Source organism: Nomascus leucogenys, chromosome 13, assembly GCF_006542625.1.
Source record: "Nomascus leucogenys isolate Asia chromosome 13, Asia_NLE_v1, whole genome shotgun sequence".
Lineage (NCBI taxonomy): Eukaryota > Metazoa > Chordata > Mammalia > Primates > Hylobatidae > Nomascus > Nomascus leucogenys.
Window position 1 is genome coordinate 54,572,448 of NC_044393.1, and position 18,399 is coordinate 54,590,846.

At 44.0% G+C, this 18,399-nt stretch overlaps 1 protein-coding gene and 1 pseudogene across 3 annotated transcripts in view; both read left to right on the forward strand.

The window, feature by feature from the left end:
* Positions 1–252: 252 nt before the first annotated feature.
* Positions 253–2,633, forward strand: LOC100599372 (annotated as a pseudogene).
* The window catches only part of RINT1 (RAD50 interactor 1), a 36,091-nt gene continuing 20,147 nt past the window's right edge, over positions 2,456–18,399 (forward strand). The window contains exons 1-6 of one of the 3 annotated variants that reach the window (XM_030826012.1): positions 2,456–2,730; positions 3,201–3,246; positions 7,277–7,461; positions 13,095–13,336; positions 17,589–17,762; positions 17,863–18,012. Coding sequence is in view for 2 of the 3 variants with exons in the window: in XM_030826011.1 (XP_030681871.1) it covers positions 2,692–2,730; positions 3,201–3,246; positions 7,277–7,461; positions 13,095–13,336; positions 17,589–17,762; positions 17,863–18,012 (836 nt within the window). In the remaining variant the exon portion in view is untranslated. Of the gene's footprint in view, positions 2,731–3,200; positions 3,247–7,276; positions 7,462–12,442; positions 12,547–13,094; positions 13,337–17,588; positions 17,763–17,862; positions 18,013–18,399 lie in introns of those variants that run through there. The other 2 variants (XM_030826011.1, XM_030826010.1) reach the window with 2 other exon arrangements.

Sequence of the window (18,399 nt, forward strand, 5' to 3'; positions counted from 1 at the left end):
TGTCTCAAAAAACAAACAAACAAACCAAAACCAAAACAAACAACGACAACAACAACAACAACAATAAAACAGGGTGACTACAGTTAATAATTTATTGCATATTTTAAAATAATTAAAAGAGTGGAATTGGACTGTTCCTAACACAAAGAAATGATAAATTCTCAAGGTGATCGATACCCCAGTTACTCGGATTTGATAGTTAGACATTGTATACCTGTATCAAAACATCACGTGTCAGATGGCTGGGCAGCCATGGCGTCCTGTATCAATGAACACGACTGTGAGCCGTTGGACCCTCAAGCAGGAGACTCGAACCAACATGATGCTGGAGCTCCTAAGGTCACTTTTCAACAGGATGGACTTTGAAGACTTGGGGTTGGTAGTAGATTGGGACCACCACCTGCCTCCACCAGCTGCCAAGATTGTGGTTGAGAACCTTCCCAAGACAGTCATCAGAGGCTCTCAGGCTGAGCTCAAGTGCCCCCTGTGTCTTTTGGAATCTGAGGAGGAGACTGCCATTGAGATGCTTCCCATCACCTTTTCCATTCCAGCTGCATTCTGCCCTGGCTAAGCAAGACAAATTCCTGTCCCTTGTGCCGCCATGAGCTGCCCACTGATGACTACACTTATGAGGAGCACACACGAGATAAGGCTGCAAAACAGCAGCAGCAGAACTGACTGGAGAACCTCCATGGAGCCATGTACATGTGAGGAGGCTGGGGCTGAGCGCCGGCCCTCTGTGTCTTCCTTACAAACCTTGAATCCTCCTTAAAAGTTTCTTTACCCGTCCCCCGCTCCTCCCCTCTCCAGAAAAAAAGGCCGGGCGGGGTGGCTCACGCCTGTAATCTCAGCACTTTGGAACGCCAAGGCGGGCGGTTCACCTGAGGCTGGGAGTTCGAGACCAGCCTGACTAACGTGCAGAAACATCGTCTCTACTAAAAATACAAAATTAGCTGGGCGTGGTGGTGCATGCCTGTAATCCCAGCTACTTGGGAGGCTGAGGCAGGAGAATCGCTTGAACCTGGGAGACGGAGGTTGCTGTGAGCAGAGATAACGCCATTGCACCCCAGCCTGAGCAAAAAAAAAAAAAAAAAAAAAAAAAATCACATGTACACTATATATACGATTATGTTCCCATAATAGATAATTTAAAAAATAGTATCTTTGGCTGGGCGCGGTGGCTCACGCTTGTAATCCCAGCACTTTGGGAGGCCGAGGCGGGCGGATCACGAGCTCAGGAGATCGAGACCACGGTGAAACCCCGTCTCTACTAAAAATACAAAAAATTAGCCGGGCGTGGTGGCAGGCGCCTGTAGTCCCAGCTACTCGGGAGGCTGAGGTGGGAGAATGGCGTGAACCCGGGAGGCGGAGCTTGCAGTGAGCCGAGATCGCGCCACTGCACTCCAGCCTGGGTGACAGAGGGAGACTCCGTCTCAAAATAAATAAATAAATAAATAAATAAATAAATAAATAAATAAAATAAAAATAGTATCCTTGTCTTTTTTTTTTTTTTTAAATGAGAGGGAGTCTTGCTCTGTCGCCCAGGCTGGAGTGCAGTGGCGCGGTCTCCGCTCACTGCAAGCTCCACCTCCCAGGTTCACGCCATTCTTCTGCCTCAGCCTCCCGAGTAGCTGGGACTAGAGGCGCCCGCCACCAGGCCCGGCTAATTTTTTGTATTTTTAGTAGAGACGGGGTTTCACCATGTTAGCCAGGATGGTCTCGATCTCCTGACCTCGTGATCCGCCTGCCTCGGCCTCCAAAGTGCTGGGATTACAGGCGTGAGCCACCGCGCCCAGCCAGTATCCTTGTTTTATGCTTGCAATAGTAATCTGTAGCTCGATTATATATCTCTATGCACATGTATTTGATTTTTCTTTTCACTGTGTGGTTTCTGTTTCCTCTGGGGGTTGCTTTTTTCCCCCTTGTTTGTTTTGGTCTCTGTGGTACTCCTTCCGTGTTAGTTTATGAGGCTGTCGAGTCCACAGGTCCTCTACACAACCCTTGCTGCTAGGTAGTTCTCTTTCCTCCTCCCTGGTAAAAGACAGGGTTTTGGGCAAAACACATATTAGATACTCTGTTCTCTTCATTCAGCTCCCAGAACGCTTATAACCACCTCTACACCCTCTAGGCAGGAAATTAGAAGCTCATCTCTAGGGACTCTGACCAACCTTAAATATCTGAAGATACTGACATTCATTGGAAACTCCCAACTAAATATTCGAACCAAATAACCCTGCACCGAAGCTCCTAGTCAACAAGCCCCCCACACTCTCAGAACATCTGGATATTGTCTAAAATGTAAATTTAAATTATTCATATTGAATTTAAGGCGTTGGGAGAGGGATATCTTAAAGTTCCATCATTAAGAGCTTCAATAAAGTGGAGGGGAATTTTACCGCCGTTGAGTGAGCACATCCCTTCTCTGGAGCTCTTTGGGGACGGTTGCCCGCTTCCTGAGCGGCCGTTCCGACCTCCGGTCAGGAGGGGGAGGAACAGAGCACGGCCGGCGGCTGCACGGGCAGGGCCTCTCTGGGCTGAGAGGAAGAAACCAGCGAGACATCGAAAGGAAGTCGCTGTGGCACTCAGTCCTACGGCCTCCGAGGCTGGACAGGTCAGTGTGTCGCTGGCCTTAGCCAGACACCACAGGTCACGCTGGCTGCGAATGGAGCCGAGGACTCGCGCGGAGGCGAGATGCTACCAGCCGGCGAGATCGGCGCCTCTCCAGCCCCGGTGAGACGGCCCTGGCGTCCCTGGGAGGGGACATTGGTGGCCCATTGAGGTGGCACAGACCTCCCGGGGGAGATAGTCCCGGTGTGGTGGCCCTGTAATTTTGTGAAGGTGCTTCCCGCGGCTTAGATTAGAGGCCCTTGTAAGACCTCCTAGAGGAGGCGGTAGTCCCCGTGAGGTGGCTTTGGCGGCTCTGGTGAGATGACAGATTTCTCTAGGGAGGTGGCCCTAGTGGGCAGGCAAGGTAACTCCAGGTCTTGCGGAGGTGACACAGACCTCCTGGGAAGGTGGCAGTGGTGGCACCAGGGAAGTGGCACTTTGAAGTACCTGATTCGGACGGCCCTGGCCACTCAGAAAGGGGGAAGAGTGTCTGGAACGTCTCTGGCCTCCAGTGGGTGCCCTTTGGGAGCCCCGTATGCTTTCCATCCACTACTTTAATCTTAATGTGCTTGTCACATCTGTTCTTCTTCTAGTGCTGCTCTGAAAGTGGTGACGAAAGGAAGAAACTCGAGGAGAAAAGTAAGCCAGCTCCAAACACCTTAGCTTTTTCTTCCCAGCTATCCCGCCCAAACTCGGCCTTCCAGGGTCTGCAATAGAGAAAGGTTCTTTGCCTATCTTTTAGATGCAGTATCGTTTTCTGCACAATATGCTTATATGGTAATACTGATGACCATGATACGCGTATTTTTGTCTTTCTAAAATTGTAAAATATGGGATGCTTTGGAGAAGAGCGCTTCCCGATCCTTACCTAGTACAGGGACTGGAGTGTTTTCGCTCGAAGTCCGCCTATCATAGAGTACTCAGAATAATTGGGGCCGGCCTGTCATTTTAATGAAACATCAACTTATTAAGCATCAGGAATTTGGAGGGGCCCATGATCTAGGACAGATGACCACCACCCTAATTGGGTTCAAAGGAGGCAAATGACAGTTGTTTAGTTCACCTTCAGTAAATTGGCAATTTAAAATTGCTCTGGCAAGAGCACAATGGATAACTTGGGTTATGGATCTTGGACTGGACAGGAAAGGGGGAAAGGGTCAGTACCACCATTTCCTCCCTAGTACGGGAGTATATGTCAGGGATGTGGACTTTTGCCATTTTACTTTAATGGCAGGTTATTGCAAACCAAGGGCTCTTTAGGGACCTTTAAAGTGACATTTTTTGGGAGAGGAAGGGGAAAAGCATGTGATAGCTCTGCTATTGGGATTTTTGGTTCTTTTGACTGTGGCAAACAGTTGGGAATGTGTAGCAGTAAGAAAAACGATGCCGACATTACCACATGGCCCTTAGGAGTAAGATTTGCCCTTAACATTAGCGGCTGATAGAATCTGCCTCAGAAAGAAGGCTCTAAGCAGTCCATAGCACATGGCTGTCATAACTGCCACATCTCAGCTCCTTTTTCTTGAAGGATTTGAGAGTGCCCTGTATCTCTCAGTTAAACCCTTCCCTTTCCACTTTCCACCTTTGCCTCATTCAGATGACTGGAAAGTAGTCTGACGCCTACTGAGCTGTCATTTTAATAAAATAATAGATGTAGACTGTCATATCAAGGACTTTGACCTTGTTCCTCTTTCCACAGCTCAGTCAAACTGCTTTGCAGTTAGGAGTGCTCTTTACAAAAAATAGAAAAGGAGACACATAAAAACCTCGCAAGGCCGGGCGCGGTGGCTCAGGCCTGTAATCCCAGTGCTTTGGGAGGCCGAGGCGGGCGGATCACGAGGTCAGGAGATCGAGACCATCCTGGCTAACATGGTGAAACCCCGTCTCTACTAAAAATACAAAAAATTAGCTGGGCGTAGTGGCGGGCGCCTGTAGTCCCAGCTACTTGGGAGGCTGAGGCAGGAGAATGGCGTGAACCCCGGGGGGCGGAGCCTGCAGTGAGCAGAAATCGCGCCACTGAACTCCGGCCTGGGCGACAGCGAGACTCTGTCTCGGAAAAAAAAAAAAAAAAAAAAAACCTCCCAAACCACCGGTGTGTCATTTTGAAGAATGTCATTTCACTAAGAATATACTATGCCACAACTGGGTGGTTACACATCAAGGGTGTAATTTTTTTTTTTTTTTTTTTTTTTTTTTGAGACGTAGTCTCACTCTGTCTCTCAGGCTGGAGTGCATTGGCGCGATCTCGGCCCACTGCAAGCTCCGCCTCTGAGTTCAAGTAATTCCCCTGCCTCAGCCTCCTTAGTAGCTGGGATTACTGGTGCCCACCACCACACCCGGCTAATTTTTGTATTTTTAGTAGAGGCAGGGTTTCACCATGTTGGTTAGGCTGGTCTTGAACTCCTGACCTCAGGTAATCCACCCTCCTTGGCCTTCCAAAGTGCTGGGATTATAGGCATGAGCCACTGTGCCCGGCGGGTGTAATTTTTTTTAAAAAGTGAAGGTAGAATTTCCTCCCTAAGATACAGCAACTTTAGCATTCACAAAACATTTCCTGCCTCCATTTGTCTTCAGATACACCACACAACTCACCTGTTTTATGTAAGATTAAAAAAAGGCATTGTGAGTTCTGTACATAATAGTAGATTATCATATGTTAATATTATATATAATTATATAGTATAATTAATATATAATTTGTATTATATAGTCCCATTTATAACCTTGAGATATAGGCTGGGGCAAATGTTACAATTTGTCTTCTAGTTGGAAAATTGAGGCATAGTGTTATGTTAATATTGCCTCTCCTACCCTCTAAATTGTCAAATTAAAATTGCTCTGGGAAGAGCACAACGGATAGCTTGGGTTCTGGATCTTGGACTGAACAGGAAAGGGGGAAAACGTCAGTACCACCTCCTGATTCTCACAGCATGTGAAAAATCTTTTAATTCATATAAGTTATGTAGAACAAAGGAAATTTTGTTTGTTGGGGTGTAGGGGTGGAGAGAGGAACATACTCTGTATACAACACATTGGTATATATTCTGTTAATCTTTACATAAATAGTTAGTTAAACAATATCTGACATTTACATTTTGCACTTAGGCATATCATTATTTAGATATTAATATTAATAAGTCCAATGTGTATTGGACTTATTAAATGTCACAAAACAGGTAGTTTATTTGCCATGGAAAGAATCTCACTTTATACTGATTAGTGGTTGCATTAGTCATTTTGATTTTTTCCTAGTAATTTGTTCTCTCATATTTTCTTTTTTCTGTTTCTGACAAAGATATCTTTGTACAATGACATCAATGACATTTGAAGCTTAAAAACCTTTTTTTTTTTTTTTTTTTTTGAGGCAGAGTCTCGCTCTGTTGCCCAGGCTGGAGTGCAGTGGCGTGATCTCGGCTCACTGCAACCTCTGCCTCCCGGGTTCAAGCGATTCTTCTGCCTCAGCCTCCCGAGTAGCTGGGACTATAAGTGTGCACCGCCATGCCCAGCTAATCTTTGTATTTTTAGTAGAGACGGATTTTCACCATATTGGCCAGGCTGGTCTCGAACTCCTGACCTCGTGATCTGCCTGCCTCAACCTCCCAAAGTGCTGAGATTACAGGCCTGAGCCACTTCGCCCAGCCAAAACTTTTTTACTTTTTTTTTGTTTGTTTTTAAGAGATGAGGTCTTGCTCTGCTGTCCAGGCTGGAGTGTGGTAGTGCGATCATGGCTCACTGCAGCCTCGATCTCCTAGGCTGCTCAAGCAATCCTCCCACCTCAGCCCACCTGAGACTACAGGTGTGTGCCACCATTCCTGGCTAATTTTGTTAGATGAAGTCTTGCTTTGTTGCCCAGGCTGGTCTAGAACTCCTGGGCTCAAGTGATCCTCCTGCCTTGGCCTCCCACAGTGCTAGGATTACAGGTGTGAGCCACTGCGCCCAGTCTTTTTAAAAACATTTTAAAACAAGAGTCTTCCTTTTGGTGTTGCCCTAGACCATACTGTTGGTTTCTTACACATTTTGAAAAGGTATTATTCCTTGTCTTTTGAAACCTGTGGTTACTGGGTCACACTTTAGGAATTTTTCCTTTAATACTTCCCTCAGCTCTTAAGCATTTTGCAGTAGTTGGTTGATAGAGTGCTTTAGAGCTATTCTTCTGGGCATTTGTCTGTGTGTGTTGTTCTTTAAATTATTAACTTTGCTTTGTTTTGGTTTTGTTTTTTGATACAGAGTCTCTCTCTGTCGCCCAGGCTGGAGTGCAGTGGCCCTTTGTTTTGGTTTTGTTTTTTGATACAGAGTCTCTGTCGCCAGGCTGGAGTGCAGTGGCATGATCTTGGCTCACTGCAACCTCTGCCTCTTGGGTTCAAGGGATTCTCGTGCCTCAGCCTCCCGAATAGCTGGGACTACAGGCCTGTGCCCCCATGCCTGGCTAATTTTTGTATTTTTAGCAGAGATGGGATTTCGCCATGTTTGCCAGGCTAGTCTCAAACTCCTGGCCTCAGGTGATGCACCTGCCTCAGCCTCCCAAAGTGCTGGGATCACAGGTGTGAGCCACCGTGCCTGGCAAAATTATTAACTTTTGAAGGTAGATAAACTACTTTTACATGTTTTATATTTTCTTTAACTCCATAGTACTTAGTGGCGTTGAGTAATTGTTATTCTTTTGTTTTAGGTGACATAAATGTTACAGTTCTTATTGGAAGTAAACAAGTCAGTGAAGGTACAGATAATGGTGATCTCCCTTCTTATGTGTCTGCATTCATAGAAAAGGAAGTTGGAAATGACCTTAAATCTTTAAAGAAACTTGATAAACTCATAGAACAGAGGACAGTAAGTAAAATGCAGTTAGAAGAACAGGTAAGTATTGAAACTCACTGAAATAATTATCAGTGGTATACTTTTAGCAATATAATGTAAACATTATTATATATAGAATTTTAAAGATATAGAATGTGACAAATAATCTATTGTAAACTGTTTAAGAGGATTTAAGAACCTACGTTGTATTACCTATTTTACAAATTAGGTAAAAGACAAAGTTCCTACTGATATGGTTTGTCTTGAAAACATAGTGAGACCTAACATTTTACATAGATTTTCATAGAGTGACTTTTTTTTTCTTTGAATCTGTTTCTAGTGAACATACAGTGACTTTTAAATTGCTTTTACAAGCAAATAATTTCATGGCATATAAAAATATATACCATGGTGTAAACACCATCATTTCAATTTTTTTTTTTTGAGACGGAGTTTTGCTCTTGTTGCCCAGGTTGGAGTACAATGGCGCCATCTCAGCTCACTGCAACCTCTGCCTCCTGGGTTCAAGCGATTCTCCTGCCTTAGCCTCCCATGTAGCTGGGATTACAGGCATGTGTCACCCTGCCCAGCTAATTTTGTATTTTAGGTAGAGATGGGGTTTCATCATGTTGGCAAGGCTGGTCTTGAACTCCTGAGTGCAGGTGATCCACCTGCCTTGGCCTCCCATACTTCTGGGATTACAGATGTGAGCTGCTGTACCTGGCCACATTTCAGATTTTAATAAATGTACACATAGGGAGAAGTATAAAGTGAAAAGAAGTATAACATAACGGTTATTTCTGTGTGGTTGGTTGACAAGTGATGTATTTAAAAAATATTTTTAGGCCTGGCATGGTGGCTCACACCTGTAATCCCAGCACTTTGGGAGGCCAAGGCAGGTGGATCACCTGAGGTCAGGAGTTTGAGACCAGCCCGACCCACATGGTGAAATCCCAATTCTACTAAAAATACAACAAAAAAAATTAGCCAGGTGTGGTGGCGGGCACCTGTAATCCCAGCTACTGGGGAGGCTGAGGCAGGAGAATTGCTTGAACCCAGGAGGTGGAGTTTGCTGTGAGCTGAGATCACACCATCGCACTCCAGCTGGGGCAACAAAAGCAACACCCCGTCTCAAAAATATATATTTCTATGTATTTATAGGTTTTTTTTCTTTTACAATGAACATACCACTTAAAATAATTTTTTAAAAACCCAATGAGTATAAGCTTAAACAAAAAAATAAGTAGGCCCCTCTACTTGGAATGGTGTGTTTGTCAAAGATAAAACATTTTTTTCTTTTTTTCTGAGATGGAGTTTGACTCTGCCACCCACACTGGAGTGCAATGGCGCGATCTTGGCTCACTGCAACCTCTGCCTCCTGGGTTCAAGCGATTCTCCCGCCTCAGCCTCCCGAGTAGCTGGGACTACAGGCGCACACCACCATGCCCAGCTAATTTTTGTATTTTTAGTAGAGACAGGGTTTCACTATTTTGGCCAAGATGGTTTTGATTCCTTGACCTCGTGATCCGCCCGCCTTGGCCTCCCAAAGTGCTAGGATTACAGGCGTGAGCCACCACACCAGGCCAAGATAAAACATTTTTATCATACAGCTACTAAATTAGGTTAAGTAAATTCTGTGTGGGTTATTTCCAGCTTTTTGGTCATCTTATGTTCTCCCATCCCCATTACCTTAGGCCTCCACAGCTTCCTGTGTTCCCACCACAACTACTGCTAGTCTTCAAGTTTAGCCTGGCTTTGTCTGCGTTTTCACTCCTGCAGGCAGGTTGTTGTGGGCCCAGTTGGAGGAAGTCATACAGCTGAGTAGATTGATGCCAATCTATGTGTGTGGTCTGCCACCCTGGCTGAGTCTTCAGCCCCACCAGCAGTCCTTCCATTGGAAGGTCAGCTCCTCTGCTACTGCCCTCAACTGTTCTTTCAGATTCTCTTTGAGACATCTACCCAACCTGTCCATTCTGCCCTTTCCTTTTCCCTAGCAGAAAAAAATAGAGGCCTAGCATGAATTTAGTAGCATTGAATTCAGTCTGTTGAATAGTCTATCCCACAATCCACAAATTTATGTGCAGTCATTTTTAACCTCTTCATTCAGCAAAGGATCAGTCGAAGGTAGACCTTATACCCCAGGTTCTATTTGCCACCTCAGTGAACTTGTGTCACTCTTATAATTTTACCCTGTGTTCATCAACCAGTCCTATCCCTTTAGCATGTGCACATAGACAGGTCTTTTCTGTAAAACCGTAACAAAGAAACAAAAAAACCCTTGATCTTTTAGCAGGCATTAGTTCTTTCCTTTGATTGTCAGGCTTCAGAAAGTAACCTTTGTTATCTATGTCTACTTTTTAATTTGTCATTCATCTTTGACCCACTGTAATCAGGTTTGTTTCCCTAATGACCACAGAAACTTTTACTGAAGTTCCTTATTGAACCTTGAATTCAGCATGTCCAAAACTATACTGATCCATTTTTTAGAGGCTTGTCTGTTTTGGTTAGATAATGGCACCACTATCTGCCTGTCACCCAGACCTGAAGCCTTGGAGTCCTAGATTCCTTCTTATCATCCTCTATCCCTATCACCACGTCATCTGAGTTCTGCCTCAACATCTCTGGTGTCCATCCCATCTTTCCCACTCTTTTTTTTTTTTTTTAAGTTGGAGTTTCACTCTTGTTGCCCAGTCTGGAGTGCAATGGCACAGTCTGGGCTCACTGCAACCTCCACCTCCTGGGTTCGAGTGATTCTCCCGCCTCAGGCTCCCAAGTAGCTGGGATTATAGGCATGTGCCACCACTCTCGGCTAATTTTGTATTTTTAGTAGAGATGGGGTTTCTCCATGTTGGTCAGGTTGATCTTGAACTCCCAACCTCAGGTGATCTGCCCGAAAGTGGATCTTGGCCTTCCAAAGTGCTGGGATTACAGGCGTGAGCCACTGCTCCCGGCCCATCTTTCCCACTCTTGCTGATACCATCTTAGTTTAGGCAGATTGGGAGCTTTGTAGAAATGCAGAATCTCAGTCTTACTTCAGACTTACTGTATCAGAATCTGTATTATAACAAGATCTTTAGGTGATTAATGTGCCCATTCATTAAATATAGCCTGTCTATTTTATTGCATTAATCCCACTGTTGAAATTATTTGCTTACAACACTCTTATATACCAAAGTGACCTTAAGGATGGATGCTGTGTCTTGTTTATCTGAATATTTCTAGTGCAGTGCCTGGTACAGAGTAAGTATCTAATCACTGTTGATTGAAATTATTCTATAATGTTCTTTGTATTTTGCTGATGACTAATATTTGTATATGTTTTCCCACCTACTATAAGAAAAATTCATTTAATAAATGCCTTTTTTTTTTTGAGATGGAGTCTTTCTCTGTCACCCAGGCTGGTGTGTGGTGGTGTGATCTCAGCTCACTGCAACCTCCGCCTTCCGGGTTTCAAGTGATTCTCCTGCCTCAGCCTCCCGAATAGCTGGGATTACAGGCATGCGCCACCATACTCAGCTCATTTTTGTATTTGCATTTATTTTATTTTATTTTATTTTATTTTATTTTTTGATACAGAGTCTCACTCTGTCGCCCAGGCTGGAGTGCAGTGGCGCGATCTCGGCTCACTGTAACCTCTGCCTTCTGGGTTCACCAATTCTCCTGCCTCAGCCTCCTGAGTAGCTGGGATTACAGGCTCATGCTACCACACCCAGCTAGTTTTTGCATTTTTAGTAGAGAGGGGGTTTCACCATGTTGGCAAGGCTGGTCTCAAACTCCTTACCTCAAGTGATCCACCAGCTTCTGCCTCCCAAAGTGCTAGGATTACAGGGATGAGACACTGTGCCCGGCTGAATTTTTGTATTTTTAGTAGAGACAGGGTTTCACCATGTTGGCTAGGCTGGTCTCGAACTCCTGACCTCCAGTGACCTGCCCGCCTCGGCCTCCCAAAGTGCTGGGATTACAGGCGTGAGCCACTGCACCTGGCCAGTAAATGCCATTTCTAAAGGCATTGCCTGGATATCATCTCATCAAGTCAGTGCTTCTTATCCTGGCCTTAATTCAGAATCACCTGGGGGATGTTGGCAAAATATAGATGCTCAGCCTGTTAGAATGAGATCTTTGTTTCCTTTTTTTTTTTTTTTTTTGATATGGAGTCTTGCTCTGTCACCCAGGCTAGAGGGCAGTGGTGCAATCTCGGCCCACTGCAACCTCTGCCTCCCAGGTTTAAGAAATTCTCTGCCTCAGCCTCCCAAATAGCTGGGATTACAGGCGTGTGCCACCATGCTTAACTAATTTTTTTGTATTTTTTAGTAGAGACAAGATTTTGCCATCTTGGCCAGGCTGGTCTTGAACTCCTGACCTCGTGATCCACCCACCTTGGCCTCCCAAAGTGCTGGGATTACAGGTGTGAGTCACCGCACCCAGCCTGCGTTTTTTTTTTTTCTTTGAGGAGTCTCGCTCTGTCACCCAGGCTGGATGGAGTGCAGTGGTGCAGTCTCGGCTCACTGCAACCTCCTCCCGGTTCAAGTGATTCTTGCCTGGGCCTCTCTAGATCTGGGATTACAAGGTGTGTGCCACCAAACCTGGCTAGTTTTTGTATTTTTAGTAGAGATGGGGTTTCATCATGTTGGCCAGGCTGGTCTCGAACTCCTGACCTCAAATGATCTGCCCGTCTTGGCCTCCCAAAGTGCTGGGATTACAGGTGTGAGCCACCATGCCTGGCCCTTCCTTTGCTTTGAAGGAAAATATTTAGTAGATAGAGCATGTATTAATAAGTTTTCTCGGCCTGGCACAGTGGCTCATGCCTGTAATCCCAGCACTCTGGGAGGCTGGGGTGGGCGGATCATGAGGTCAGGAGTTCGAGATCACCCTGACCAACATGGTGAAACCCCGTCTCTACTAAAAATACAAAAATTAGCTGAGCGTGATGGCACACGCCTATAAATTCCTGCTACTTAGGAGGCTGAGGCAGGAGAATCACTTGACCCCGGGAGGAGGAGGTTGCAGTGAGCTGAGATCATGCCACTGCACTCCAGCCTGGGTGACAGAACGAGACGCTGTGTCAAAAAAATAAAATAAGTTTTCTCTAGCTGGATCTTCTGCTGAGCCTATGGAGGCAGACCTCTGGATGCTTACTGGAGGCCAGTGAGTTAAGTCCCTTCCTCTACATGTATGTGTATATGTATGTATGCACATATTTTTTATTTTATTTTTATTTTTTTGTTTCACTTACTGTTTTCAACACAAAGGCATACTTCTTCCTGATATTTGTGTGTATATAAAACAGTATTTTATGTTTGGGTTTGATTGATACAGGATGAAGAAATCAAACCTGTTTTTTGAAGGTTTTGATGGATGATTTTCAGTTCTGTTACAAAAAATGTGTATTTTGAAGGGAATGAACTAATAAAAAAGGTTACATACAGCCTGGGCAACATAGTGAGACCTCGTTTCTATTTAAAGAAAAAAAAAAAGAAAAGCCAGGTGTAGTGGTGCATATGTGTAGTCCCAGCTACTGGGGAGGTTGAGGTGGGAGGATTGTTTGAGCCCAGGAAGTCCAGGCTGCAGTGAGCTATGATGGTACCACTGCACTCCAGCCTGGGCAACAGAGTGAGATCCCCTCTCAAAAAAAAAAAAATTATGAAAGTTTTATCTGATTGCCGCTATTCTTTCTTTCTTAAAATTATGGTCAGGTACTTACAATTTCATCAGAAATTCCTAAAAGAATTCGAAGTGCCTTAAAAAATGCAGAAGAATCAAAGCAATTTCTTAATCAGTTTCTGGAGCAGGAAACTCATCTCTTCAGTGCCATTAACAACCATTTGTTGACTGCGCAACCTTGGATGGATGATCTTGGAGCCATGATTAGCCAAATTGAAGAGATCGAACGTCATCTTGCTTACCTTAAATGGATTTCACAAATTGAAGAACTAAGGTAAAATGGGCCTCTTTGTTCTCACAATTACTATTTTCCTTTGAGGCTTCTGTCTTAGAGAATACATGTGTGCCATTAAATAATTGAGTTAATTAAAGATTATAATAATATAATTTTACCAGTTGTTATGAAAATAGCATTATGATAATGATTCTTTTCCTTTATTGTGAGTGAACATAAACTTTCCAGGGAGCTTAATTAGCATTTGAAAGAAGGTAATGTAAGTACGTTAAACTTTTAAGTCTTTTTTTTTTTGAGATGGAGTCTCGCTCTGTTGCCCAGCTGGAGTGCAGTGGCGCCATCTCAGCTCACTGCAAGCTCCACCTCCCGGGTTCACGCCATTCTCCTGCCTCAGCCTCTCGAGTAGCTGGGACAACAGGTGCCCGCCACCGTGCCTGGCTAATTTTTTTTTTTTTTGTATTTTTAGTAGAGACGGGGTTTCACCATGTTAGCCAGGATGGTCTCGATCTCTTGACCTCACTATCTGCCAGCCTCGGCCTCTCAAAGTACTGGGATTACAGGTGTGAGCTACTGTGCCCGGCCAAACTTTTAAGTCTTACAGTTGGATTATGAACACATGATAAAAACTATTCTTTGTAATGCTGCATTAATAAAACACAGAGTTTGGTAATAGTTATTCCTATTTAATTTTTAGAACTGGTCAGTTAATGAAATGGATTGCTTTTTTATAATTTGAATATTTTTCAGTGGGAATCATAAGAGCTACACAGTATTCTTCCATGAATAACAAGAGTTCTGCTACCTTTGGGTAGGAAAAACAAAAAAGGAAGTAAGGCTTGACCTTAGTTCTTTTTGAGTTGAATACCTATCACTGGTGGTTAATTGTATCTAGCTTTGCCTTTCAAACAACCCAAAGTAACATTTCCACCTAGATTAGTAGATGATAAGGTTCCCCCATTCTTGCATTGTTTCAACTAGTACTTGCTGCAGAGCTGTCAGCAACCATTAATGTTGCCTGGAAAACCTGAGGGAGAAAAGTCTTCTGAGAGTCTTAATGTCCTGTTTCAAATGTATCATAGTTAATAAACCTAATATTACTTTTGTTATGGATATGTTATGTATTCCTTTTTCTTGCATATATTTCCCAAAATTTTAAAGAATTTTACATATCAGTATAATATAGAAATCTTTGTTTTTAGGCCGGGTGCAGTGGCTCACACCTGTAATCCCAGCACTTTGGGAGGCCGAGGCGGGCAGATCACAAGGTCAGGAGTTGGAGACCAGCCTGACCAACATGGTGAAACCCCATCTCTACTAAAAATACAAAAAAAAAAAAAAAAAGAAATTAGCTAGGCATGGTGGCACGTGCCTGTAATCCCAGCTACTCGGGAGGCTGAGGCAGGGGAATTGCTTGAACTCAGGAGGCAGAGGTTGCAGTGAGCTGAGATTGTGCCATTGCACTGCAGGCTGGGCAGCAAGAGCGAAACTCCGTCTCAAAAAAAAAAAAAAAACAAAAAAAAAACAACTTTGTTTTGCATGGCATGTATGAGGAGTTTTACATATAAAGTGGTTTAGAACATCTCATTCTTGTTTAGATAAATTATTCGCAGTGAAGGAATTTTAAACCTTGCTTTATTTTACTGCATTTCTCCTTGTCCCTCAGAAAGGAAATACCAGTAAGGGGCAATGTTAATAACTTTATTAAGTAAAATACGTTATTTGAAAGCCTCACTCTTGTAGTAGCCAAAGTAATAGATTAACTAAATTAGGTCCATGGTTATTGATAACCTTTTCTTTTTTCTTCTTTTTTTAACATTTATTTTATTTATTTTAATTTTCTTTTTTTTTTTTTTTTGAGTTGGAATCTTCCTCCGTTGCCCAGGCTGGAGTGCAGTGGCACAATCTCAGCTCACTGCAACCTCCACCTCCTGGGTTCAAGCGATTCTCCTCCCTTGGCCTCCCGAGTAGCTGGGACTGCAGGTGTATGCCACCACGCCCGGCTAATTTTTGTATTTTTAGTAGAGATAGGGTTTCACTATGTTGGCTAGGCTGGTCTTGAACTCCTGACCTCAAGTGATCTGCCTGCCTTGGCCTCCCACAGTGCTGGGATTACGGGCGTGAGTCACTGTGCCTGGCCTTGATAAACTTTTCAGATATCTGAATTGTTTATAAGGGAAATATGCCGAGGGATTTCTATTAGAAATAGGGATCAAATTCATAAGCAGCTAGAGCACAGTTATTTTTCTGTCTTTAATAATGTGTTATTTCCCTGAGGTCTTTTATGATAAGCTCTCCATTTCCAGCTTTCCTTTAGAGCTTCTGGGATTTTCTTCGTCTCTAAATTTCTCTATAATGGCCTATTTTTATTCTGATGTACATTGCCTTTTTTTCAAGTAGTTTCTTCTTGCTAGAATTAGCATCCTTATATTAGCTCTGCTTCTTGGATACAATAGTATAGCACTATCACTCTGAGTGAACCTTGTTTGTCTAGCTTTTCCTGTGCTGTAAATGTCATTCATGCTTTAGTGTTGTGAGGAAATCTATTTCATTCCTTCCTTAAAAGCAGTACTCCTGCCGGGCATGGTGGCTCATGCCTGTAGTCCTAGCACTTTGAGAGGCTGAGGTGGGCAGATTGCTTGAGCTCTGAATTTTGTGACCAGTCTGGGCAACATGGCAAAACTCCATCTCTGTTAAAAAAAAAAAATTAGCCAGGCTTGGTGGTGAGCACCCATAGTCCCAGCTACTCGGGAGGCTGAGGTAGGAGGATCGCTTGAGCCCCGAGAGGTTGAGGTTGCAATGAGCCGTGATTGCACCACTGCACTGCAGGCTAGGTGACAGAGTGAGACTCTGTCTCAAAAAAAAAAAAGAAAAAAGGCAGTACTCATATTCTGTTTGTACATTTGAAATTCTTCTGTAATATTTGTATATTTCTTTTTTTTTTGAGATGGAGTCTTACTCTGTCGCTGAGGCTGGAGTGCGGTGGCACCATGTCAGCTCACTGCAACCTCTGTCTTCTGGGTTCAAGCAATTCTCCTGCTTCAGCCTCCTGAGTAGCTAGGATTACAGGTGCCCACCACCACGCCCGGCTAGTTTTTATATTTTTAGTAGAGATGGGGAGGGTTTCACCAAGTTGGCCAGGCTGGTCTCGAACTCCTGGTCTCCGGTGATCCACCCATGTTGGCCTCCCAAAGAGGCCACTGCGCCTGGCCTCTTTTTGTTTGAGATGGAGTCTCACTCTGTTGCCAGGTTAGAGTGCAGTGGCGTGATCTTGGCTCACTGCAACCTCCACCTCCCGGGTTCAAGCAGTTCTCCTGCCTCAGCCTCCCGAGTAGCTGGGATTACAGGTGCCCACCACCATGCCTGGCTAGTTTTTATATTTTTAGTAGAGACGGGGGTGGGTGGGTTTCACCAAGTTGGCCAGGCTGGTCTCTAACTCCTGACCTCTGGAGATCCAGCCATGTTGGCCTCCTAAAGTGCTGGGATTACAGGGGTGAGCCACCAAGCCCTGCCTGGAATTATATTTCTTTGAAGTGGGAAATCAAGTTCAGCTGGGGAAAGTAGGTAACAATTGAAGACCATCGTACTTGACTTTACCAGATGCTACCACATTATTCCCTTGGATTAAGATACTGAAGACTTCTGTAAAAGGCAGATTTATCAGAAATGAGTGGTGTCCAAAGGAATATGACACAAAACAGGTCTGTCAGGAGGAGTAGGAACGGAAAGGTCCCGGGAGAGGTCCTGAACATAGGCTGCAGGCTGCTGCTCTTAGAAGAATGCAGAAGTAGAGGACTCTAGGCTCCCAGAGAGGCATTGGTAAAAGGCCTCAGGGTGGTGATTTGTTAAAAGACAAAGGCTACCTCAGGGTGGTGCTTTATTCTTCCTTGGATGTAACTTTATATAAAACGTGAAGAAGAAGCACTTTTTCCGAATTTAAAGTTATTCTGAGCAATCTGTTCTTTAAATTTGCTTTCGACTGGGCACAGTGACTTACGCCTCTAATCCCAGCACTTTGGGAGGCCGAGGTGGTTGGATCACTTGAGGTCAGGAGTTCAAGACCAGCTTGGTCAACATGGTGAAACCCTGTCTCTACTAAAAATACAAAAAAATTAGCCAGGCATGGGGGCGCATGCCTGTAATCCCAGCTACTGTGGAGGCTGAGGCAGGAGAATCACTTGAACCCGGGAGATAGAAGTTGCATTGAGCCAAATCATGCCACTGCACTCCAGCCTGGGCAACAGAGTGAGACTATGTCTCAAAAGAAAAAAAAATTGCTTTACTTTGTTTACAGTGATAACATTCAGCAATATCTGATGACCAATAATGTACCGGAGGCAGCCTCCACTCTAGTGTCTATGGCAGAACTTGACATCAAACTTCAGGAATCATCCTGTACTCATCTTCTTGGTTTCATGAGAGCCACAGTTAAATTCTGGCATAAAATTCTCAAGGACAAGCTTACAAGGTAGGGAATTTACCCATATTTTGTGGTAATTGCTTTCCGACGGGTATTTGGTGATCATTTGGTGATGTACTGAAATGTATGTGTTACTTTTCTATTGCAGTGATTTTGAGGAAATTTTAGCACAGCTTCATTGGCCATTCATTGCACCCCCACAATCACAAACTGTTGGCTTAAGTCGACCTGCCAGTGCCCCGGAGGTGTACAGTTACCTGGAGACATTGTTTTGTCAGCTTTTGAAACTACAAACCTCGTATCTTTGTTGCAGCTGAAAACTTACTAAAATTTCTTTTTTCTAGAATGGGTTTGTGGCTAGAGAGTAAAACTTTTTCAAAGTGGCCAAGAAAGCCAAATAAAAATCCTGTGTTTGGACTTGGTCTGTAAATATCCACTGAGTGGTGGACTGTACTCTTGGAAAGTGAATTGCTTGTGGGTGTGAGGGCTGTAAGGAAGAGTTCCGGGATACATGACTGATCCAAGTTCATAGCACAAAAAGGTCTCTTGGGGCAATAGAACAAATGGGCAATTGGGAGGAAACCTTTAGTAACATAGTGTGAATTTAATCAAATGATACTTGAATTTTTTTTATTACTATTTTATGAAAGATTTATAGATTAATTCTGATACCATTTTTGGGCTT